The 25224-nt window shown below is 49.5% G+C and overlaps 1 protein-coding gene across 1 annotated transcript; it reads right to left on the reverse strand.

Annotated features, from left to right (window-relative positions):
* Positions 1 to 9199: 9199 nt before the first annotated feature.
* On the reverse strand, positions 9200 to 21622 carry LOC137815901 (filament-like plant protein 1). Its single transcript, XM_068619008.1, has 2 exons — positions 20961 to 21622; positions 9200 to 9206 (listed from the first exon to the last, which is right to left on the reverse strand). The coding sequence occupies exons 1-2, from the start codon at positions 21620 to 21622 to the stop codon at positions 9200 to 9202; spliced, it is 669 nt and encodes a 222-aa protein (XP_068475109.1).
* Positions 21623 to 25224: the final 3602 nt, after the last annotated feature.

Below are 25224 nucleotides of genomic sequence, written 5' to 3' on the forward strand. Positions count from 1 at the left end.
GGGCGTCGGAGCGTGATCGGCCGCAGCGGTGCCGTTCTGTCTTTTGCAGGTTCTTGAGGTGGATCGCGGTGAAGGACGGAGGCTAACACGGCGCAGAAGTCGATCCAGGTCTGACGAGGCAAGGCTCCAGCGTTTTGGTCAACAGGCAGGATCATCAAGCGCCCACCGTGGGGCCGTGTAAAACCTGTTCCCATCCACAGTGTGAGTTCTTGGAAGTTTCTGCAGTTTCTGTGTGGTTGTGTGCTGGTGCAACAATTTTTCGCCGTTCATCTAAGCTTTGTGCGGTAGATTCGCGTTTTCCACCATTCGTTTGAGTTCTTGTTGTGTGAGGTGAGGTTTTTCGCTGCTTGCGCGAGGTTTAATCGGTGAGATCTAAGTTTCGCCGCTCGTTCGGATTTTTGTGGAAGAAGCGGTGGTTTGTGGTGGAGTCGCAAGTTTCTGTGAAGGTTTTGTTGTCGAAGTTGTGCTCTTGAAGTTCTTCAGAGTTTAACGAAGTTCTGACCGATTGATCGCTGAATCGATCGTCGCTGAAGAAGGTGTTGTTCATCACTCCTTGCGATCTGTCAAGTTTTCATGAGAAAGATGAGAAGCAACCGTTCAAGTCCAGTTGCTCCCGTTGCTGCTGAAGGCGCCATGACTATGGCGCAGATGGTGGAAATCATGCGTTCGCTGCAGGCGAATGTGGAAGCCTCGCGCATAGAGCAGGCAAGAATGCACGAGGACCTGGTCGCCTCTCAGGCCAGGAATGAAGAGCTTAGCAGAGTGACTGAGGAATTGCGTCAAGCTCTTCAGGAGCAGCGAGGGCGTCCAGTCGCTGAAGAGGTCGCGCCGTCAACTCCGCCTCGCGTTTTCCCTATGCCTTTCGCTGAGGCGATTACGGACACGCCTATCCCTGCGAGTGTCGTACCCGTGAAAGCTGTTTTTACCGGCGTGGAGGATCCTGAGGCACATCTCACCACGTTCCACACGCAGATGACGCTGTTAGGAGGATCGGATGCTGTGTACTGCAAGATGTTTATGAGCACACTCCAGGGAACAGCGCTGGAATTGTTTGTGAGCCTGCCTACAGGTCACATAACCAACTTCCAACAATTCTCGAAGATCTTCGTCGAGCAGTACATAGTGAACAAGGCGCCGCCTAGGGTGTCTTATGATCTGTTCGACATAAGGCAGTACCAGGGAGAGTCCCTCAGGGACTACTTGAATCGTTTTGGGGCGCAGATGGACACGCCTATCCCTGCGAGTGTCGTACCCGTGAAAGCTGTTTTTACCGGCGTGGAGGATCCTGAGGCACATCTCACCACGTTCCACACGCAGATGACGCTGTCAGGAGGATCGGATGCTGTGTACTGCAAGATGTTTGTGAGGACACTCCAGGGAACAGCGCTGGAATGGTTTGTGAGCCTGCCTACAGGTCACATAACCAACTTCCAACAGTTCTCGAAGATCTTCGTCGAGCAGTACATAGTGAACAAGGCGCCGCCTAGGGTGTCTTATGATCTGTTCGGCATAAGGCAGTACCAGGGAGAGTCCCTCAGGGACTACCTGAATCGTTTTGGGGCGCAGATGGTCCGCTCACCGGCCAAGGATGAAGAGATGTTGGTCTACGCATTCAAGAAGGGCGTGCTACCGGGACCCTTCTGCGAGGCGTTGATTAGGGCTCACCCCGCCACGTTTTCTGAGGTTCGGCGACTTGCGGTGGCCCACATCGCCGATGAAAGTGAGGTCGCCGAGAAGAGGGGGAGCGTGGCCCCCGCTAGGCCACGTGCCCAGACTAGGATCCAGCCACAGAGGGTGCTGGAGACAGCGGCGGCCAAGAGGGATCAGAGGACTCGCCATCCTTATGATCCAAGGAAGAACAAGGGCAGGGGCCCAGGGCGCCCACAACTAGCACGTCGGGAGTACAATCGCCCGCCGAAACATAAGTTCGTGATGGGATTGGCGGATCTGATCGCCATTCCTAATATAGCAGCCAGGCTGAAGGCGCCCGAGAAGGTGGGCGACAAGGTGTTGGGACCAAAGCCAGACGCCTGGTGCGAGTTCCACCAGGGCTTTGGCCACACCGTGGACTCATGTTTGGCTTTAGGATACCAGCTCGACGACCTGGTCAAGAGCGGGTTCCTAAATGATTACTTGCTGGATAGAAGGACGGGGGGTGCGTCGAGCTCCCAGCCCGCAGGTGGTGAGGCTCAGCAGCACGAGATGCCTACTCACGGAGAGATCCACACCATTGCAGGAGGTTTCTCGGGTGGTGGATGCACCGCGTCACAGAGGAAGAAGTATGCGAGGTCTGTGATGACGGTGGACATGTTCGAGGACCACTCGCCGGATGTGGACATTACATTCACAAAGCAAGATCTTCGGGACGTTGTGCCTCACGACAACGACCCTATAGTCATCTCGCTGATTACGGCGGGAAGGAAGGTCCACAGGGTTCTGGTGGACCAAGGAAGCTCGGCAGACGTGCTGTTCTGGCCGACTTTCACACAGTTGGGGTTGCCCCTTGACCAGTTGAGGCCCTATGGAGGATGTTTGTATGGTTTCGCTGGCGATCAGGTGGAGGTCAGGGGTACATTGAGTTGAGAACTATGTTCACAGATGAGGCGGGCTCGAGAACAGAGAAAATCAAGTACCTTGTCGTGAACGCTCCTTCAGCATACAACATTCTGTTGGGAAGACCAACACTCAACAGGATAGGAGCTGTGCCTTCCACCAGGCACATGAAGGTGAAGTTTCCATCGATGGAAGGGGTGGTGATCACCATCAAATCCGACCAGAAAGAAGTGCTATGAGAATAGCCTGAAGAACAAGAGGTCCGTGAGTTACGTGACAACCACCCCGCCTCCCGGTGTGAAGCCCAGGCCGACGGTAATAGAGGAAACAGCCGCAAGCGACGTGGTGATGGTGGATGCTGAGTTAAGGGAGGAGAACGTCGGTCGAGAGGAAGAGGCGAGGAACCGCCCCGAGGAAGCGAGGGAGCTGGGAATCGCTAGGGCGGTGATCACCAGAGAAACCAGACCAAAACCCGTCGAGCAGTGGCTTGAAATGGAGATCGGGGGAAAGATATTCAAGCTGGGAAGACCTCTGGAGGCTGAGCTCCAGGACCAGATCGCCAAGGTGATAGGGCGGCATCTGGATGCGTTTGCACGTTGCGGACTTGGAGGAGTTGTTCACTACGATCGCCAAGTTCAGGTTAAAGCTGAATCCCGAGAAGTGCATCTTTGGCGTGGAGGCTGGGAAGTTCTTGGGGTTCCTCTTAACTGAGAGAGGAATAGAAGCCAACCCTGATAAGTGTGCCACCATCTTGGCGATGAGGAGCCCGGCAACCGTGAAGGAGGTGCAGCAGCTCACGGGTCGGATGGCCGCCCTGTCTCGTTTCGTGTCAGCTAGCGGAGAGAAGGGCCATCCGTATTTCCAGTGTTTAAGGCGGAATAACAAATTTTCCTGGATGAGGGAGTGTGAAGAAGCCTTCGTCAAGCTTAAAGAGTACCTGGCGAGCCCGCCGGTTTTGTGCAAAACGCTGATGGGGACCCCTCTCAGGTTGTATTTTGCTGTGACTGATAGGGCGGTAAGTGCGGTGCTCGCCCAAGACCAAGATCAGACCCAAAAGCCTATTTATTTTGTCAGTAAGGTGCTGCAGGGCCCCGAAGTGAGATATCAGGCCCTGGAGAAAGCTGCACTGACAGTAGTTTTTTCGGCGAGAAGGTTACGCCACTATTTCCACAGCTTCACAATACTGGTGATGGCCGACTTGCCCATCCAGAAGGTTCTGAAGAAGCCCGACGTAGCTGGGAGGATGGTGAAGTGGGTGGTGGAGCTGTCGGAGTTCGACATCAAGTATGAGCCCCGAGGTCCGATTAAGGGGCAAATTTTCGCAGATTTCGTGGTCGAGCTCTCGTCAGAAGCCACACGAGTTGAGGGGGATGACTTTCGTTGGGTGCTTTCGGTGGACGGATCGTCAAACCAGCAGGGCAGTGGTGCTGGAGTCATCTTGGAAGGGCCCAACGGCGTGCTGATCGAGCAGTCCCTGAGGTTTTCCTTCAAGGCCAGGAACAATCAAGCAGAATATGAGGCGCTGATCACCGGTATCTTGCTGGCCAAGGAGATGGGAGCTAGGGTGTTAATGGCTAAGAGTGATTCGCTGTTGGTCACGGGACAAGTAACAGGCGAGTTCCAGGCCAAGGATCCACAAATGGCGGCTTACCTGGAGTATGTACAAGAGTTGAAGAGTTCCTTTGCCTCCTTTGAAGTAGTGCATGTGCCCAGAGAGCAGAATGCCCGAGCTGACTTGCTAGCTAAGCTCGCCAGTTCAGGCAAGGGGGGTAGGCAGAGGCCGGTGATCCAAGAAACTCTGAAGACACCCAGAGCATTTGTGGCAGATCACCTGGTTCTTCAGATAAGCAAATCGACGGAGAAAGCAGCGAGGAGTCACAGGTCTTTGACCCAGGAGACCTTGAGATCGCCAAGAATAAGGGCATGTCGGGGAGAGAAGGTGAACGTGACACAAGTCTGCGCTACCCATGAGCCAGACACCTGGGTAACACAGTACAAGCGATGCCTGGCGGATGGCCTTCTCCCGCTGGATCCGACGGAGGCCAGGAAGATAAAGAAGAACTCCAGCAAGTTCACGATGATTGATGGCGAGTTGTATAGGTTTGGGTTCACTCACCCACTCCTGGAATGTGTGCACTGAGAGAAATGTACAAGAATCATGGCTGAGCTCCATGAAGGGGTATGTGGAAGCCACGTCGGGGGTCGAGCTCTGGCCGCAAGGACTCTCCGTGCAGGTTACTACTGGCCAACAATGAGAGAAGACTGCAAGAAGTACGCGCAGTGTTGCAAGCAATGTCAGCAGCACGCCGATTGGCACAAGGCGCCTCCCGAGGAGTTGAAGTCGATCTACAGCCCTTGGCCGTTTCATACATGGGGAACCGACATTCTGGGACCCTTTCCATTGGCGATCAGGCAGATGAAGTACTTGGTGGTGGCGATTGAATATTTCCCCAAGTGGATCGAAGCAGAACCAGTGGCCCAGATCACCGCGCACAAGATCGAGAGCTTTGTGTGGAAGAACATCGTGTGCCGGTTTGGTGTGCCCAAGCGCCTGGTGTCAGATAACGGAACTCAGTTTGCAAGTCACCTGTTGAAGAACCTGTGCGAAGGGGTGGGAATTCAACAAGTATTTGCATTTGTCGAGCACCCTCAAACGAATGGCCAAGTAGAGTCAGCCAATCGGGTCTTGCTAAGAGGTTTGAAGAGAAGGTTAGAGAAAGCCAAAGGAAGTTTGGCTGAGGAGGTACCCCGTATAGTCTGGGCGTACCACACCACCGAGCAGTCAGGAACCCATGAGACCCCATTCAGCCTGGTCTATGGATGCAACGCAATGATTCCAGTGGAAATCCAAGAGAGCTCGCCGAGATTCCAGAACTTTGTAGCAGAAGACTCGAATGAGGAAAGAAGGCTGAATCTGGATTTGCTGGATGAGGTCAGGGAGGAGGCAAGAGTGAAGGCTGAGGCAGTGAAAAGAAGGATTGAACGAAGGTATAACTCGAAGGTGATGCCAAGGCAGTTCAGAGAAGGCGACCTGGTGATGAGGAAGGCCCACCAGTACGAGATGGAGAACAAGCTATCGCCTAAGTGGACGGGACCGTTCAGGATAACCGAGGCGCTCGGGAACGGCGCCTACCGCTTAGAAACGTTGGAAGGAGGGGCGATCCCTCGCACCCGGAACGCCACGCACCTCAAGTTATATTACAGTTAAAAGCTTTGTAAGTAAAACAAACATGAAGAGTTTGCAAGCTTTCTGTTAAAACAGTTTAAAAGGGGGCACTCTTTTTTCCCTAAGGAGGGTTTTTAATGAGGCCGCCCAATAAAGAAGAGTTTTCGAAGTTCAAAGTGTTTTAGATTGCATGCTTATTGTTATTGCAAGAGTTTTGAAAAATAGAAAGACCTTGTCACCCAAAAGTGATTTAAGGCGAGTTTTGAAGTTATGTGGCATGCTTTCTAAAAAGTTTCTATGTCCCCATCGTCTTTCGGCGATTGGCGGCATCAGTTAAAGTTTAAAGTCCTCATCGTCTTTCGGCGATCGGAGGCACCCGTTAAAAGACCTCAACACCCTCGCGCGTCTTGAGGCGAGAAAGAGTAAAAAGTCCTCAGTGCTTCCAGAGGAGAGAAGATGTAGCCTCTGGGGCAACGTAGAGGCACCAGTAAAAAGTCCTCAGTGCTTCCAGAGGAGAGAAGATGTAGCCTCTGGGGCAATGTAGAGGCACCAGTAAAAAGTCCTCAGTGCTCCCGGGGGAGAGAAGATGTAGCCCCTGGGGCAATGTAGAGGCACGAGTTAAAGACCTTCTCGCCAACGAGCGAGTTCAGGCGAGTTAAAGACCTTCTCGCCGATGAGCGAGTTCAGGCGAGTTAAAGACCTTCTCGCCGTCGAGCGAGTTCAGGCAAGATAAAATCCTTCTCGTCTCGAACGAGTTCAGGTACGGTGTGGAGGGTGGAAGAAGTTTAAAGGATAGCTAAGGTAGGTTCGAAGAGAACACTTAGCTATCCAGTTCACTGCCCTGAAAGTCAGGGAAGATAGAAAGGATCGACCTCCCAGCAATTCCGTTCAGGATCACCCAAAGGCGATCTCCTGGATGCTTAGCTTCAAAAAGGAAGAGGAAAACGTCCACTGACGCTGGCAGTCCCAGGTGTGCGCACATAATCTGGAACGCCCTTACGAACGCCCAGCTGTTAGGGTGAAGCTGGGCAGGGGCGATGTCGAGCTCAGTTAGCAGTTCTCGCTCGAAACGAGTAAAGGGAAGTCGGAGCTTCACCTTCTTGAAAAGCGTTGCGTAGAGAAAGCAGAATGACTCGCCGTTGCTCGCTTTGTCGTCAGCGCAGATTGGCTCATCAGGGTGGCAAGGAAGCACGACCATTTTGCTGTCGTGCTCCTTGTGAAACGAAAGATCCGACTGGTCCCCTTTCCTTAGTCGGAGCATCGCCAGCACAGAGTTTATTGAAGAAGTTTCTTTCAGCAGAGCCGAGCTGGCCCAGGGGTAAAGCTTCTTATAGTCTGAAGTAGGGATGGAGGCTCCTCCGGCGACCGGTGGAGTAGCCTGAGCAAGGTCGGGGCGAGAGGTTGCAGGCCTCTCAGCCTGGGAAGAGGGAGCATCAGGTGCTCGCGATGGGTTATGCGCTTGTGATGGAGGGTTTCGTGACGAAGGGGGAGGATTCGCGGTGATCTTTGTACGAACCATCGCGGGAACTGCAAAGGAAAAAGGAAAAGAGAGGTGAGCGAAGGTTGCAGAGGTTGATTTCATTATGAATGAAGGATGAAAAACGAACGAACGAAAGTTCGTTGTGATGGAAGAAATGGAAGGCGAAGCCCTAAGTTGCGAAAAGGGGGAAGAAGAAGAAACAACCCACAGCGTATGCACCAGACAGTTAATGGATGATGCGAATCGATTAAAATGCAGCAAAAATCAACAGAGGAAGTAAAAGAGGTACCTTTCGATGATCGGTTAAACGCTGAAGGGAGTTGGGGATTGAGAGGGTTGAAGAGCGTCGTGGGTTTGCAGAGGAAACTCAGAGCGTTTGAGAAGGCAAAGAGATGATGGAACAGTAGAAATGAAATGGGTTTAAGGGTTTTTCAAACGGTTTTTTGGAAGCGTAAACGACAGCTAAAGATGACCGTTGATGAAGCCACGTGTCGAGCGATTGGAAAGGTTTTGGTGGAGCGTCAGGGAAGCAGAAAGTACGAGCGTTTGGAATTCTGCGCCAGCGCCACGTAGATCGGTAGTGACGTGACTCCATTAGTCTTTTCGCTGGACAAGTCTTCGCTTAAGACTGGGGGGCTTGTGTACCGCCCTGGTAGTCGGAAGTGATGAAGTGGCAGCAAGCTATTATGAAGGCGTGTTGAGCGGAGCCCATGGCTGGCAGAAGGGAAGGAAGTCGGGGGGCTCGAGCGGTCGTCAGGTATTAAGTTGGCGTGCTCCGATCTCTGTCGTACCTAAACCGGCGATCACCAAGTTTGAGATGAAGTCGCCGGATGCGAACCCAGGCGACCTGATGGTTAGAGATTGCCGAGAGAAGGACATCGCCGAAGGATCAGGGAAGCTTGTTCTAGGCCCTCGAAGCAAAGGATAAAGTTGTCAGATAGTCATTTCCTAGCTAACCAGAGGATGAGGTCGGGAGACAGCTTACTTGAACATACACGGTGAAGCAGGTAGAGCAGATCATGAAGGCGGCCGGCGAGACCACAGGGAAGGTGTATATGAAGGCACCCGAACTCGCCACTCAGAAGAGATCACGCTCCAAGGCAGCTTTGCACTCCATGCGTAAGTCACTTAGCCAAAAGCCTGAAGAGTAAGAAGTGGCGCCCAAGTCAAGGATGCTCCAAATGATGACACGTGTACAGCTGGATGCGAGCCACGTGTCCAGATGTGTAACTGTCAGGAGAGAGAAAGTGCCCAGGTATATAAGAGTTTCCAACGAACTTTGAGGTACGCACGTTCAGATAACTTCTTTACGCTTGCGAGTTTTGAGTACACTGAGAGAGAACTTTGCACGGTTCCTTAGAGTTCTTGAGCTTTCTCTTAGTAATTGGTGGTTCAGTCGCTGACTTGGGCGTCGGAGCGTGATCGGCCGCAGCGGCGCCGTTCTGTCTTTTGCAGGTTCTTGAGGTGGATCGCGGTGAAGGACGGAGGCTAACACGGCGCAGAAGTCGATCCAGGTCTGACGAGGCAAGGCTCCAGCGTTTTGGTCAACAGGCAGGATCATATAGAAAGAACATTTCTTGCAATCGCATGAATATTTATATTCTAATTAAGTTTTTTTTATCAGTAAATATATTTCTATAATGGAATCTTTACAATATTTAATATTTAATGCAGGAAGCTGTGAAAGTTCTTGAGTACTCACTAAATACAATCACAGGAGGAACTGATGCAATTGCAACTATACATGTTGTAATTCGTAAAGAGAATGCACACTCATCTGGAAACATTTTTTATCCCACATTTAGGTATTGTTAATCAAACTTTGATTGTTTAGTATATCATTTTCTTGCTAACTTCTCACATGCATATCTAATATTTCAAATTTTTTCTTTTTATAGTGGGATTGGAAAAGGAGTAGATGTTGTTTCCAGTGTAGAAGCTTATCTTACTGCACTAAACAAAATGCTTGATTTCAAGGAATGATTGTATCTGTTAGTATTCTAGCATCTGAACGTAGAAGTTCAGACTTCATGTTAAAAATTCAATTAGCTATTTGTAATTTCTTAGTTTAGTTTAAAATGGAATAGAGTATTCCATAAAGTACTTTGTTAAGTCGACATAATAAGGGATAAGTATGCCAAAACCAGACTAAATAAATGTCTCTTTGAAATATTTGAATTACAAATGTTAATTAATTTTTTAAAGATAACTTTCTATTGGGTTAAATGTAAAACCATTGATTTAATCAATTTTTTTTTTTAATTTTCTAGTTGTGGTGAAAATCAAGCCCTTGTATTTTTTATTTTCAATTTATACATTATATTTGTTTTAAGGCTCTTATATCCTTAAACACAAATAGTTCTTTTAAATTTTATTTTAGGATTTCAACTTGAAAATCCTTCTTCTCTATGTTAAGATTTATTTATTTTGATCGGTAACAAAAATATATATTGAGTATATGAGCACTTGTGGTGTTAACCTTTATACAGAGTAAAATCTATAAAAAATACTTATACTAAAAGGATTCTGGGTCTAGCCAAACTTAAAGACCCTATACTTCTAAGATACAAATTGATCCCAAATACAAACAATTTGTCTCCCAAAACACAAATCACGATATTGTTATTGATTTCTCTCGACAAGTGTACTGAGTCAACTAAAGTATAATGATTTGAAGTACGAGTGTTGAGCTCACAAGAATCAATTTCAATTAAAATTTTATATTACAAACTAATTATATAAAAATGGGTAATGATTTTGTTCATAATAAATTGAAATGTTGATCAATCGGCTTAAAATTTTAATCGGAGAAGGGAATGATTTACGAGGGAGAAGACTTTAGTGGATGAAATCATACAGAAGATTGAGGATATCAAAATACAATCATAAAAAGGACAAATGGAAGTGGATAGGGGACAAGGAAGGCATATATACACCTAAATAAGCATATGCAACGCAAAACAACCTGGTGGGGGAAGATGTAGACATTTACACAACTTTATGAAAGATTAAAGCATTACCCTAAGCTTTATTCTTTTGTTGGAGACTTTTACAAACAAGTACCTACTTTGAATAATTTAGTATATAGAGGTAGTCCTTTTCATACATGTGTCATGTGTGACAATTTACTTGAATATGTCACCCACTTGTTTCTTACACGTTGGGTTGCTAGCCAAATATGAAATTTATGTGATAATTAGTTAGGAATTACATCGATGCATAAGAGAAAATGTTTTTTTTTTTATCAGCAAAGAATGGAATTAAAATTAGAGGAGATACAAAGGGGTATCTCAACCCTTTTACATAAAACACCCTCATAGAAACAAGAGGTTGAGCTGTTTGCAATAAAACGCTGCAAACGCTAGCACTAAAGCAACACCGTACCTCTAATAACACTAGGAAAGCAAGAACACACAGAATCAACAACGTCAACAATCATCTCACACTACATAGCCTAACAATAGAAAACATAGGCCAAAGCTGCATAAGTCGGAGATTTGTGTTTTTTGAGTAATGTCCACCAGCCAATCTCTTGTTTTTGCTATTCATCTGTATTGACTCGCCAGTATAGAATTGTGGCCAAAAGTGGCTTCCCAGTGTTGGCAATGGCAACCTATTCAAGTGGTATTGATCCAGTCGGTCATCGGTAGTCGATGATGTCAGCAGAAGGCAACCACGTGGACCACTCGCAGGGTGACACGTGGACCAGGTGACAGATAGATCAGGGTGAACGTGATCGGTTGTCAATAAACAAGTGACCACCGACAGATCAGGCGGCAGAGAAGTCAGGGGACAGATCACCCAGAACGGTGATCGGTGGTCAGTAACCAAGTGGCCACCAACAGACCAGTTCCCAGATGAACGCCTGGGGGCAGAACGCGAGAAGCAATAGAGCACTGATCAGTCATCGGGGTCTCGTGTTACACGCAGTTAAACTGGGACTAAGGTTCCCAGCGAGAGCGTTACGCATGGACCTCGCATGAGCACATCTCAGGGAATCGTGCACGAGAGTGGCCTGAGGGAGCTAGTAAACCGGTCAGTGATTGGTGACTCCCTCAACCCATTACGTGCGTGGCACTGTGGAGTGTAAGCCGTTTACGTAGAGAGCAACGCTTGGTGAGTGTGCCTAGACCAGCCACACCTGGCGTTCTCCTGAGAGTATGCGATTTACCAAGATGGAAGAAATATGCTAAGTTACTCCGCAAGGGAATGACTTAGGCGCACAAAGAGAAGTGCTAGAGCCCTTCAAGTGGTGCCACGTGTATGGTTAGATGTGAGTTGCATGCCTCCTTGTGTCATCATCTGAGAAGGGCGCGGTCCAGATAAAGGTGCACTCCGTACCGCTAAAGGTACAGACAAGCGCAGTCAAGCACAGAGACACGCAGACACGCATAGACACTCACACTCTACTGATTCTGGAGGTACGTTGTCGCAGAAAAGCATAACAGGGTTCTGACACATGCCAGAGGGGCATAACAGAATTCTGTTAGGCCCAGAAACAGAGAGAGGCATAAAGGGGAATCAGGGTGAGATTTAGAGAAAAAAGAGAAAAGAGAGAGCAAGAGTTTTCACACACACTACTAGTTTTTCTCATTAGTGGTTCTGTGATCTAACTTGATCGTCGGAGTGCAAACGGCCGCTAGAGGCGCCGTCTGTGTGTTTTGCAGGTCGCGTTTGGAGATCCTAGAGAAGGTTCTGAGGGTGATTTTGCAGATAACACAGTCGCATAGACGGGGCAGAGAGTGCTACGAAGCAATCCTCCACGTCGAGTTGTCGGCAAGATCAGGTATCATGAGTCTTAGGTTTGTTGTAATGTGTGTTTGAGTTGTTTTGGCACTTTTAATTCAAGAACTTTACATTCTTGTTGTTACCTTTCTGTTTTAGGTTTATTTTTTAGTTTTCTTGTTGTTTTCTTGTTCTTATTACATTGTGTTGTGTCATTTTGATTTTTGAATCCTTATAAGTTTTGTCAAAGTCATGTTTCTTAAAAAATGTATCATTCTATGTAGTCCTTTTGTTGATAATTTTTGTTTCTTGATTTTGTTTTGAGTACAGTTTTATGTGTTTGTTTTCTTGATCCTTTGGTGCCTTTTCTTTTTAGATTTGAGTTCTTACTTGTATTTTAGATCTATACAAGTTCTTGAAACATCAATTCTATTATGTCTTTTGAAGTTTCTCAATTCTATTTTTTCATTCCAGTTTAGGTTTCCTCTATTTTTCCTGAAACTGTGCTGACTGTTTTCGTTTATGCAAATTACAATTGTTAGAGAAAATTCTGAAACTCTGGATTTATGTAGTTTGAAGTGTTACCTAAGAGTAAAAAAATGAAGTGTATCAAAATTCCAAATACAAAAAAAAATGATAAAGGAAATACGAACAGAGTGTAAAATTCTGACTCTGGAAAAACAGTCATGTGCAGTGATTTTCGGAAATTTATCACAATTAATTGGTATACTGTTTTGTGTGATTCCAGTGCCCAAAGTGAGATAACATCTTGAAGTTTCAGTGGTTTAAATTTCAGATTCCAGTTTGCATTATAACGTTCCAGATAAATTTTTGAAGTTACGCACAGATTCCAGTTTTTTGTTTTTTTTTTTACAATTCCAGTAGTTCTGTTTTGTTTTCTTCATCTATTCTTACCGCCTTGGTAGTCGGAAGTGATGACGTGGCAGCAAGCTATTAGCAGGCGTTTGAGCGAGGCCCATGACTGGCAGAAGGGAAGGAAGTCGGGGGGCTCGTGTGTCGCCAGTTATTAAGTTGGCGTGCTCCGATCTCTAGCATACCTAAACCGGCGGTCACCGAGTTGGGATGCGAACCCAGACGACCTAGTGGTTAGAGATCGCCGAAAACAAGGACATCGCCAAAGTTGAGATCGTCAGATAGTCATTCCTAGCTAGCCAGAGGATGAGGTCGGGAGACAGCTTACCTGAACATACACGGTGAAGCAAGTAAAGTAGATCATGAAGGCGGTCGGCGAGACCACAGGGAAGGTGTGTACGAAGGCACCCGAAACTCGCCACCCCAGAAGAATCACGCTCCAAGGCAGCTATGCACTGAGTTGTGTCATGCATAAGTAACTTAGCCAAAAACCTGAAGAGTAAGAAGTGGCGCCCAAGTCAAGGATGCTCCAGATGGTGACACGTGTACAGCTGGATGCGAGCCACGTGTCCAGAAGTGTAACTGTCTAGAGAGAGAAAGTGCGCAAGTATATAAGAGATTCTAACGAACTTCTGAGGTACGCATGTTTAGATTGCTTCTTTACGCTTGCGAGTTTTGAGTACGCTGAGAGAGAATTTTGCACGGTTCCTTAGAGTTCTTGAGTTTTCTCTTAGTATTTGGTGGTTCAGTCGCTGACTTGGGCGTCGGAGCGTGATCGGCCGCAGCGGCGCCGTTCTGTCTTTTGCAGGTTCTTGAGGTGAATCGATCCAGGTTTGACGAGGCAAGGTTCTTGCTTCCCGGTCAACAGGCAGGATTATCAGGCACCCACCGTGGGGCCGTGTAAAACCTGTTCCCATCCACAGCGTGAGTTCTTGGAAGTTTCTGCAGTTTCTGTGTGGTTGTGTGCTGGTGCAACCATTTTCCGCCGTTCATCTAAGCTTTGTTCGGCGGTTTCGTGTTTTCCACCGTTCGTTTGAGTTCTTGTTCGGTGAGGAGAGGTTTTTCGCTGCTTACGCAAGTTTTAATCGGTGAGATCTAAGTTTCGCCGCTCGTTGGATTTTCGTGGAAGAAGCGGTGGATTGTGGTGGAGTCGTGAGTTTCTGTGAAGGTTTGTTGTTGAGGTTGTGTTCTTGAAGTTCTTTGGAGTTTTGCGAAGCTTTGACCGATTGATCGCTGAGTCGATCGTCGCTGAAGAAGGTGTTGTTCATCGCTCTTTGTGATCTGTCAAGTTTTCAAGAGAAAGATGAGAAGCAACTGTTCAAGTCCAGTTGTGCCCGTTGCTGCTGAAGGCGCCATGACTATGGCGCAAATGGTGGAGATCATGCGTTTGCTGCAGGTGAATGTGGAAGCCTCGCGCATAGAGCAGGCAAAAATGCACGAGGACCTGGTCGCCTCTCAGGCCAGGAATGAAGAGCTTAGTAGAGTGACTGAGGAATTGCGCCAAGCTCTTCAGGAGCAGCGAGGGCGCCCAGTCGCAGAAGAGGTCGTGCCGTCAACTCCGCCTCGCGTTTTCCCCATGCCTTTCGCTCAGGCGATTACAGACACGCCTATCCCTGCGAGTGTGGTACCCGTGAAAGCTGTTTTTACCGGCATGGAGGATCCTGAGGCATATCTCACCACGTTCCACACGCAGATGATGCTGTCAGGAGGATCGGATGCTGTGTACTGCAAGATGTTTGTGAGCACACTCCAGGGGACGGTGCTGGAATGGTTTGTGAGCCTGCCTACAGGCCACATAACCAACTTCCAGCAGTTTTCGAAGATCTTCGTCGAGCAGTACATAGTGAACAAGGCACCGCCTAGGGTGTCTTATGATCTGTTCGACATAAGGCAGTACCAGGGAGAGTCCCTCAGGGACTACTTGAATCGTTTTGGGGCGCAGATGGTCCGCTCGCCGGCCAAGGACGAAGAGATGTTGGTCTACGCATTCAAGAAGGGCGTGCTGCCGGGACCCTTATGCGAGGCGTTGATCAGGGCTCACCCCGCCACGTTTGCTGATGTTAGGCGACTTGCGGTGGCCCACATCGCCGATGAAAGTGAGGTCGCCGAGAAGAGGGGAAGCGTGGCCCCCGCTAGGCCACGTGCTCAGACCAGGATCCAGCCACAGAGGGTGCTGGAGATAGCGGCGGCCAAGAGGGATCAGAGGACTCGCCATCCTTATGATCCAAGGAAGAACAAGGGCAGGGGGGATCCAAGGAAGAACAAGGGCAGGGGCCCAGGGCGCCCTCAGTTAGCACGTCGGGAGTACAATCGCTCGCCGAAGCATAAGTTTGTCATGGGGTTGGCGGACCTGATCGCCATTCCCAATATAGAAGCCAAGCTGAAGGCGCCCGAGAAGGTGGGCGACAAGGTGTTGGGACCAAAGCCAGACGCCTGGTGCGAATTCCACCAGGGCTTTGGCCACACCATGGACTCATGTTTGGCTTTAGGATACCAGCTCGACGACCTGGTCAAGAGCGGGTTCCTAAACGATTACTTGCGTCGAGCTCCCAGCCAGCAGGTGGTGAGGCTCAGCAGCACGAGATGCCTACCCATGGAGAGATCCACACCATTGCAGGAGGTTTCTCGGGTGGTGGATGCACCGCGTCACAGAGGAAGAAATATGCGAGGTCTGTGATGACGGTGGACATGTTCGAGGACCACTCACCAGACGTGGACATCACGTTCACAAGGGAAGATCTCAGGGACGTTGTGCCTCATGACAACGATCCAATAGTCATCTCGCTTGTTACGGCAGGAAGGAAGGTCCACAGAGTACTGGTGGACCAAGGAAGCTCGGCAGATGTGATGTTCTGGCCGACTTTCACACAGTTGTAGTTGCCCCTTGACCAGCTGAGGCCCTATGGAGGGTGTTTGTATGGTTTCGCTGGCGATCAGGTGGAGGTCAGGGGGTATATAGAGTTGAGAACTACCTTCACGGATGAGGCGGGCTCAAGAATGGAGAAAATCAAGTACCTCGTCGTGAACGCTCCTTCAGCATATAACATTCTGTTGGGAAGACCAACACTAAACAGAATAGGAGCTGTGCCTTCGACCAGGCACATGAAGGTGAAGTTGCCGTCGATGGAAGGGGTGGTGATCACCATCAAATCTGACCAGAAAGAAGCGAAGAAGTGCTATGAGAATAGCCTGAAGAACAAGAGGTCAGTTAGTTACATCCCGGTGTGAAGCCCAAGCCAACAGGGTGGCGGGTTATTGGTGCAGCGATGGAGGTGGTCGCCGGGGGAGACGTGGCCATGATGGATGCTGAGGTTGAGGGAGAGAACGCCGAGCGGGAAGAAGAGGCGAGGAACCGCCCTGAGGAAGCGAGGGAGCTGGGAATCGCCAGGGCGGTGATCGCCAGGGAAGCTAGACCAAAACCCGTCGAGGAATGGCTCGAAAGGGAGATCGGGGGAAAGGTCTTCAAGTTGGGAAGATCCTTGGAGGCTGAGCTCCAAGACCAGATTGCCAAGGTGATAGAGCAGCATCTAGATGCTTTCGCATGGTCTGCTTCAGAAATGCCGGGAATTGACCCCGACTTCTTGTGCCATCATCTAGCAATGGACAACCAAGTCAGACCAGTGCGACAGAGAAGAAGGAAATTCAATGAGGAGAGAAGGCAGGCGATCAGGGATGAAACCCAGAAGCTCCTCGCTGCAGGCCATATCAGGGAAGTCCAGTACCCTGAGTGGCGAGCCAATGTCGTGCTGGTGAAGAAGAGCAATGGCAAGTGGCGCATGTGTGTCGATTTCACTGATCTGAACAAGGCTTGCCCAAAGGATTCGTATCCTTTACCAAGCATAGACGCCCTGGATGACAGTGCTGCAGGGTGTAAGTTGTTGAGTTTCCTGGATGCCTTCTCGGGGTACAACCAGATAAAGATGCATCCCATGGATGAAGAGAAGACCGCCTTCATGACCGAGAGATCGTGCTACTGCTACAAGGTGATGCCTTTTGGGCTGAAGAACGCAGGGGCCACGTACCAGAGGTTGATGGATCGGGTACTTGCACCAATGCTGGGAAGGAATGTGCAAGCGTACGTGGATGACATGGTCGTGACCTCGCCGGAGAAGAGCAAGCACGTTGCGGACTTGGAGGAGTTGTTCACTACGATCGCCAAGTTCAGGTTAAAGCTGAATCCCGAGAAGTGCATCTTTGGCGTGGAGGCGGGGAAGTTCTTGGGATTTCTCTTGACTGAAAGAGGAATAGAAGCCAATCCTGATAAGTGTGCTGCCATCTTGGCGATGAGGAGCCCGGCTACCGTGAAGGAAGTGCAGTAACTTACAGGTCGAATGGCCGCCCTGTCTCGTTTCGTATCAGCAAGCGGAGAGAAGGGTCATCCGTATTTTCAGTGTTTAAGGCGAAACAACAAGTTTGCCTGGACGAAGGAGTGTGAAGAGGCCTTCGTCAAGCTTAAAGAATACCTGGCGAGCCCGCCGGTTTTGTGCAAACCGCTGGTGGGGACCCCTCTGGGGTTGTATTTTGCGGTGACTGAGAGGGCGGTGAGTGCGGTGCTCGCCCAAGACCAGGATCAAGCCCAAAAGCCTATTTATTTTGTCAGCAAGGTGCTGCAGGGCCCCGAAGTGAGATATCAGGCCTTGGAGAAAGCTGCACTGGCAGTGGTTTTTTCGGCGAGAAGGTTACGCCACTATTTCCAGAGCTTCACAATACTGGTGATGACCGACTTGCCCATCCAGAAGGTTCTGAAGAAGCCCGATGTAGCTGGGAGGATGGTGAAGTGGGCGGTGGAGCTGTCGGAGTTCGATATCAAGTATGAGCCCCGAGGCCTGATTAAGGGACAGATTTTTGCAGATTTCGTGGTCGAGCTCTCGTCAGAAGCAACACGAGTTGAGGGGGATGACTTTCGTTGGGTGCTTTCGGTGGACGGATCGTCGAACCAGCAGGGTAGCGGTGCTGGAGTCATCTTGGAAGGGCCCAACGGTGTGCTGATTGAGCAGTCCCTGAGATTTGCCTTCAAGGCCAGCAACAACCAAGCAGAGTATGAGGCGCTGATCGCCGGAATCTTGCTGGCCAAGGAGATGGGAGCTAGGGTGCTAATGGCTAAGAGTGACTCGCTGTTAGTCACAGGACAAGTAACAGGCGAGTTCCAGGCCAGGGATCCACAAATGGCGGCTTACCTGGAGTATGTACAGGAGTTGAAGAGTTCCTTTGTATCCTTTGAAGTGGTGCATGTGCCCAGAGAGCAGAATGCCCGAGCTGACTTGCTAGCTAAGCTCGCCAGTTCAGGCAAGGGGGGTAGGCAGAGGACGGTGATCCAAGAAACTCTGAAGACACCCAGAGCATTTGTGGCAGATCACCTGGTTCTTCAGATAAGCAAATCGACGGAGAAAGCGGGGAGGAGCCACAGGTCTTTGACCCAGGAGACCTTGAGATCGCCGAGAATAAGGGTGTGCCGGGAGGAGAAGGTAAGCGTGGCACAGGTCTGCACGACCCATGAGCTAGACACCTGGGTAACACAGTACAAGCGATGCCTGGCGGATGGCCTTCTCCCGCTGGATCCGACGGAGGGCAGGAAGATAAAGAAGAACTCCAGCAAGTTCACGATGATTGATGGCGAGTTGTATAGGTTTGGGTTCACACACCCACTCCTGGAATGTGTGCACGGAGAGAAATGTACAAGAATCATGGCCGAGCTCCATGAAGGGATATGTGGAAGCCACGTCAAGGGTCGAGCTCTGGCCGCAAGAACCCTCCGTGCAGGTTACTATTGGCCTACAATGAGAGAAGACTGCAAGAAGTATGCACAGTGTTGCAAGCAATGTCAGCAGCACGCCGATTGGCACAAGGCGCCTCCCGAGGAGTTGAAGTCGATTTACAGCCCTTGGCCGTTTCATACATGGGGGATCGACATTCTGGGACCTTTTCCATTGGCGATCAGGCAGATGAAGTACTTGCTGGTGGCAATTTAATATTTCACCAAGTGGATCGAAGCAGAACCAGTGGCCCAGATCACCGCGCACAAGATCGAGAGCTTTGTGTGGAAGAACATCGTGTGCCGGTTTGGTGTGCCCAAGCGCCTGGTGTCAGATAACGGAACTCAGTTTGCAAGTCACCTGTTGAAGAAGCTGTGCGAAGGGGTGGGAATTCAACAAGTATTTGCATCTGTCGAGCACCCTCAGACGAATGGCCAAGTAGAGTCAGTCAATCGGGTATTGCTGAGAGGTTTGAAGAGAAGGCTAGAGAAAGCCAAAGGAAGTTGGGCTGAGGAGGTACCCCGTATAGTTTGGGCGTACCACACCACCGAGCAGTCAGGAACCCATGAGACCCCGTTTAGCCTGGTCTATGGATGTGACGCAATGATTCCAGTGGAAATCCAAGAGAGCTCGCCGAGATTCCAGAACTTTGTAGCGGAAAACTCGAATGAGGAAAGAAGGTTGAATCTGGATTTGCTGGATGAGGTCAGGGAGGAGGCGAGAGTGAAGGCTGAGGCAGTGAAAAGAAGGATTGAACGAAGGTATAACTCGAAGGTGATGCCAAGGCAGTTTAAAGAAGGCGACCTGGTGATGAGGAAGGCCCACCAGTAGGAGATGGAGAACAAGTTGTCACCTAAGTGGATGGGACCGTTCAGGATAACCGAGGCGCTCGGGAACGGCGCCTACCGCTTAGAAACGCTGGAAGGAGGGGCGATTCCTCGCACCTGGAACGCCACGCACCTCAAGTTATATTACAGTTAAAAGCTTTGTAAGTAAAAACAAACACGAAGAGTTTGCAAGCTTTCTGTTAAAACAGTTTGAAGGGGGCACTCTTTTTTCCTAAGGAGGGTTTTTAATGAGGCCACCCAATAAAGAAGAGTTTTCGAAGTTTAAAGTGTTTTAGATTGCATGCTTGTTGTTATTACAAAAGTTTTGAAAAAAGAAAGACCTTGTCACTCGAATGTGATTTAAGGCGAGTTTTGAAGTTATGTCGCATGCTTTCTAAAAAGTTTCTAAGTCCCCATCGCTTTTCGGCGATTGGCGGCATCAGTTAAAGTTAAAAGTCCTCACCGTATTTCGGCGATCGGAGGCACCGGCAATGTTTAAAAGACCTCAACGCCCTCGCGCGTCCTGAGGCGAGAAAGAGTAAAAAGTCCTCAGTGCTTCCAGGGGAGAGAAGATGTAGCCTCTGGGGCAATGTAGAGGCACCAGTAAAAAGTCCTCAGTGCTTCCAGGGGAGAGAAGATGTAGCCTCTGGGGCAATGTAGAGGCACCAGTAAAACGTCCTCAGTGTTTCCAGGGGAGAGAAGATGTAGCCCCTGGGGCAATGTAGAGGCACGAGTTAAAGACCTTCTCGCCGATGAGCGAGTTCAGGCGAGTTAAAGACCTTCTCGTCGTGGAGCGAGTTCAGGCGAGTTAAAGACCTTCTCGCCGATGAGCGAGTTCAGGCGAGTTAAAGACCTTCTCGCCGTCGAGCGAGTTCAGGCAAGATAAAATCCTTCTCGTCTCGAACGAGTTCAGGTACGGTGTGAAGGGTGGAAGAAGTTTAAAGGATAGCTAAGGTAGGTTCGAAGAGAACGCCTAGCTATCCGGCTTACTCAGGGAAGGTAGAGAAGGATCCGAAAGGCGCCTCTACCCCCAGATGAGGGAACAATGGCCAAGTTATGAAGGCAAGAGGAAGCTGGTATCGCCAAGACTCTTTGGAGATCAGAAGAAATTCAAGCGATGGCAAGAGTTAAGGCCCGTTTCGATGGAGCAGATCAGGTGAACTATGCCTTAAACTATCAGTTGAGTTAAAACGTGCTGTTTAGCAAATAGTTTTACGCTGAAGCTCGACTGCCTTAAAGTTCACAAGTTATTAGAATGATATCGTCCGAAAGTTGATAGTTTGAAGCAGTTAGTAAACGGTTGCGCTCGCAGAATTACTGAGTCAATTTCGTTTTAGTGATTTTTTACGAGCAAAAGCAAGGCAAACAGAGAGATTGTAAGAAGAAGCAGAAAATTTCATAACACAGTGGTATCAGTTCGAAATGCATATACCAAAAAGGGAAAGTTATTACAAGTAAGTGTGTAAGAGAGAAGAACAGATGAATAAGTGATGGAGGGAAGCAGCTAATCTTCAGAAGGAACAATCTTCCCATCCACCACTTCGTTGTTTAGTGACACCATGGAGAGGTCCAGATCAGGGTACTGGCAGGCAAATTGCTCCAGGGCGGCGTCAAACCCAGCAGCGAGGATTTGGGCGGAGCTCAGCTCGAGCTCTTCAGTTTGCTTTTTGAGCCCCTCGGTCTGCTGTTCCAACTCATCAGCTCGTTTCTTTAGTTCTTCAGTTGTCTCACGAGCTTGAAGGAGGTTTTCAGTAACCTTCTTGTTTTTCGCCTGCGCCTGGGCCAGCTCTGCGGCGATCCTTTCATTCTCCTTTTTAGCCTCGGCGAGCTTAACCACGGTGTCATCCCTCTCTTTCTCGACTTTTCCTAAGAGGACCTCCCGATCTACTGACCTCTTCTCAAGGTTTTCTACCTTGGCTGCATCTGCTTTGATCAACGCCTCCAGGCTAGCCACCTTGAGATGGTAGGGGACCAGGTTGCTCTCCAGCTCAATTTTCTCTTGAGCTAGGAGGTGCACCTTGTGGCGCAGATCGGTGGCCTCCTTGCGCGCCACCCTCAGCTCAGTGCTCATGGCGTCCTCCACTCTCGAATGGTCGATCTCTGCCAGCATAAGGTTGCAAGACAACTTCTCCGCCTCGATCCTTATTAGGCGATTCTCCTCTTGGAGCATGGAGATTTCGTCTTGAAGTTTCTTGCTGGAGCTCTCCACAGCTTTTGATATGATGGAGGGGAGGTCCTCTGCCATCATTCTGAGTTTGGCCGTGAAGGGTTCCTAGATCCCCTTAACCGCAAGGGGTAGGTTTGCAACCGCTGTTTGTGGAGGCGCTGAAGGAGCCTAGTGCTGGCTCTCACCACCGTCCTCTTCGATTGGTTGTTGAATTGGAGCTTCTTGGCGTGGTGGTGACGAGGGGGACTCGGTGATGATGATTGGCGAGTTGTAACCACCTTCATCCCCACCTGCCGCGGCTTCGGCGATTGAGGCAGTTGAAGGAGGACCCTCTCCAGCGGATATGAATGGCGTGGAGGCGCTCGGAGGGTTCTCCATGAAGTTGGGCTCAGTAGCCTCAACCGCGGGAAATGCAGCCGCCAAAGGTACTGCTTGAACTGGCGGTGTTGCAGCTGGGGGAGAAGGCGGTGTTGGAATTGGAGCTGGTGGGGAAGACGGTGTTGGTCTTGGAAGAGGAGGTGGAGCAGGTGGTGAAGAAGGTGCCACCCTTCTCCTTTTGGTGATGAGGCCATCCTCAGTTGCCTCATCGTCTTCTTCTTCATCCTCATGGACCACCTGAGGAGCTTTCCTCTTTGGCTTCCTTAAGACGAGTTTCTTGCGTTGTTGAGCGGATAACGCTTCTGAATGGGTTTGGCCTGGAGGGGGCGATCTGCCCTGAGCAGCGGCGATCTCCGCCACTGAGTTGGGCACAGTTTGGGAGCCCGATGCCAATCCGTGGGCTCGGGCGAGCGCCCTCAATTCAGCTAACTTGCCTTTACCCAGCATGAGATCTGCATAGTGCAAAAGTACACAGGTAAGCTCAAAGACAAAGGTAAAACATATGAGTAAGTGTGCAAATAAGACAAACAAATGGTGCAGGAAATAAAGACCAAGTCTAGTGCGCAACAGACAAGACGCCCAGTAATAGATAACAGAGGTGCAACATAGGGCAAAGACTTAAACGTTGAGGTAAGCACTAACCTATGCGAGCCTCGAGTTGGTCCTTGAAGAACTCGAAGGAGATGAGCGAAGAGGTGAGAAAGGTGATGTTAGCGGTTGCCACGCTCTTCCAGAAGAGGCACAGGTCCTTGTCCAAATCGCCCATGTTGTCGGGGCTTCTTGGCTTTCTGAAGCTTCCCTTGGAGTCTTTATTTCCCTTGTTTACCCAGTACAAGGGAAATCCGTCGAGCAGCGAAGCGTCTTGGTCATTTTGGCGCACCTGGACGAATTTTCCTTTCCAATCCTTGTAAGATTGCTGGAAGATAGAAAGGATTGACCTCCCAGCAATTCCGTTCAGGCTCACCCAAAGGCGATCTCCAGGGTTCTTGGCCTCGAACAGGAAGAGGAACACATCTACCGAGGCCGGTAGTCCCAAATGCGCGCACAAGATTTGAAACACCCGCACGAATGCCCAGCTGTTGGGATGAAGCTGGGCGGCGGCGATGTCAAGCTCGGTTAAGAGTTCCCGTTCGAAACGGGTAAGGGGAAACCTAAGTTTCACCTTCTTGAAGAGGGTGGTATACACAAAAAAGAACAACTCGCCGTTGTTCCCTTTGTCATCTGCGCAGACTGGCACGTCGGGGGGGCAAGGCAGCACCGTCAGTTTGTCATCGTGCTCCTTGTGGAACGAAAGGTTGGGCTCGTCCCCTTTCTTCAATCGAAGCACGGCCAGAGCAAAGTTTACTGAGGAAGTCTCCTTCAGCAAAGTTGAGGTGGCCCATGGGTATAGCTTCTTGTAGTCTGGAGAGGCGATGGAGGCTCCTCCGGCGATTGGTGGAGTAGCCTGAGCAAGGTTGGGGCGAGAGGTTGCAGGCCTCTCAACCTGGGAAGAGAGAGCACCAGGTGCTCGCGGTGGGTTATGAGCTTGAGATGGAGGGGGTCGTGACGAAGGAGGAGGATTCGCGGTGGTCTTTGTTCGAGCCATCGCGGGAACTGCAAAGGAAAAAGGAAAAGAAAGGTGAGCGAAGGTTGCAGAGGTTGACTTGATGGTGAGTGAAGGATGAAAAACGAACGAACGAAGGTTCGTTGTGATGAAAGAAATGGAAGGTGAAGCCCTAAGTTACGAAAGGGGAGAAGAAGAAACAACCCACAGCGTATGCACCAGACAGTTAATGGATGATGCGAATCAGTTAAAATGCAGCAAACATCAACAGAAGAAGTAAAAGGGGTACCTTTCGATGATCAGTTAAACGTTGAAGGATGTTGGGGATCGAGAGAGTCGAAGAGCGTCGTGGGTTTGCAGAAGAAGACTCAGAGTGTTTCGAAGGCAGGAAGATGAAGAAACAGTAAAAATGAAATGGGTTTAAGGGTTTTTCAAACGATTTTCAGAAGCGTAAGCGACAGCTAAAGATGATCGTTGATGAAGCCACGTGTCGAGCGATTGGAAAAGTGTTTGGTGGAGCGTCAGGAAAGCAGAAAGTACGAACGTTTGGAATTCTGCGCCAGCGCCACGTAGATCGGCAGTGACGTGACTTCTTTAGTCTTTTCGCTGGACAAGTCTTCGCTTAAGACTGGGGGGCTTGTGTACCGCCCTGGTAGTCGGAAGTGATGACGTGGCAGCAAGCTATTATGCAGGCATGTTGAGCGGGGCCCATGATTGGCAGAAGGGAAGGAAGTCGGGGGCTCGTGTGGTCGCCAGTTATTAAGTTGGCGTGCTCCGATCTCTAGCATACCTAAACCGGCGGTCACCGAGTTTGGGATGAAGTCGCCGGATGCGAACCCAGACGACCTAGTGGTTAGAGATCGCCGAAACAAGGACATCGCCAAAGTTGAGATCGTCAGATAGTCATTTCCTAGCTAGCCAGAGGATGAGGTTGGGATACAGCTTACCTGAACATACACGGTGAAGCAAGTAAAGTAGATCGTGAAGGCGGCCGGGGAGACCACAGGGAAGGTGTGTACAAAGGCACCCGAACTCGCCACCCATAAGAGATCACGCTCCAAGGCAGCTATGCACTGAGTTGTGTCATGCATAAGTAACTTAGCCAAAAACCTGAAGAGTAAGAAGTGGCGCCCAAGTCAAGGATGCTCCAGATGGTGACACGTGTACAGCTGGATGCGAGCCACGTGTCCAGAAGTGTAACTGTCTGGAGAGAGAAAGTGCGCAGGTATATAAGAGATTCTAACGAACTTCTGAGGTACGCACGTTTAGATTGCTTCTTTATGCTTGCGAGTTTTGAGTACGCTGAGAGAGAATTTTGCACGGTTCCTTAGAGTTCTTGAGTTTTCTCTTAGTATTTGGTGGTTCAGTTGCTGACTTGGGCGTCGGAGCGTGATCAGCCGCAGCGGCGCCGTTCTGTCTTTTGCAGGTTCTTGAGGTGAATCTCGGCGAAGGACGGAGGCTAACACGGCGCAGAAGTCGATCCAGGTTTGACGAGGCAAGGTTCTTGCGTCCCGGTCAACAGGCAGGATCTTGCTTTTCTTTAGGTTTCTTTTGTGTGCCATCCTTTAATTGAGTACCTTATTTTTCTTGCTTGTCTTTTCTTCACTATTCTTTGTGTTTGTCATATATCTTGTATTCCTTTTGCTATAACCTTTCTTGTTTACACCTTTTCTTGATTGTCTTTTCTTGTTCTTTAAGTTTTGTGGTGTTTTGGCTTTGAGAAAGAGTGGTTTGCTTTGACATATTTCATTTGAGAGTT

Source organism: Phaseolus vulgaris, chromosome 1, assembly GCF_000499845.2.
Source record: "Phaseolus vulgaris cultivar G19833 chromosome 1, P. vulgaris v2.0, whole genome shotgun sequence".
Classification (NCBI taxonomy): domain Eukaryota; kingdom Viridiplantae; phylum Streptophyta; class Magnoliopsida; order Fabales; family Fabaceae; genus Phaseolus; species Phaseolus vulgaris.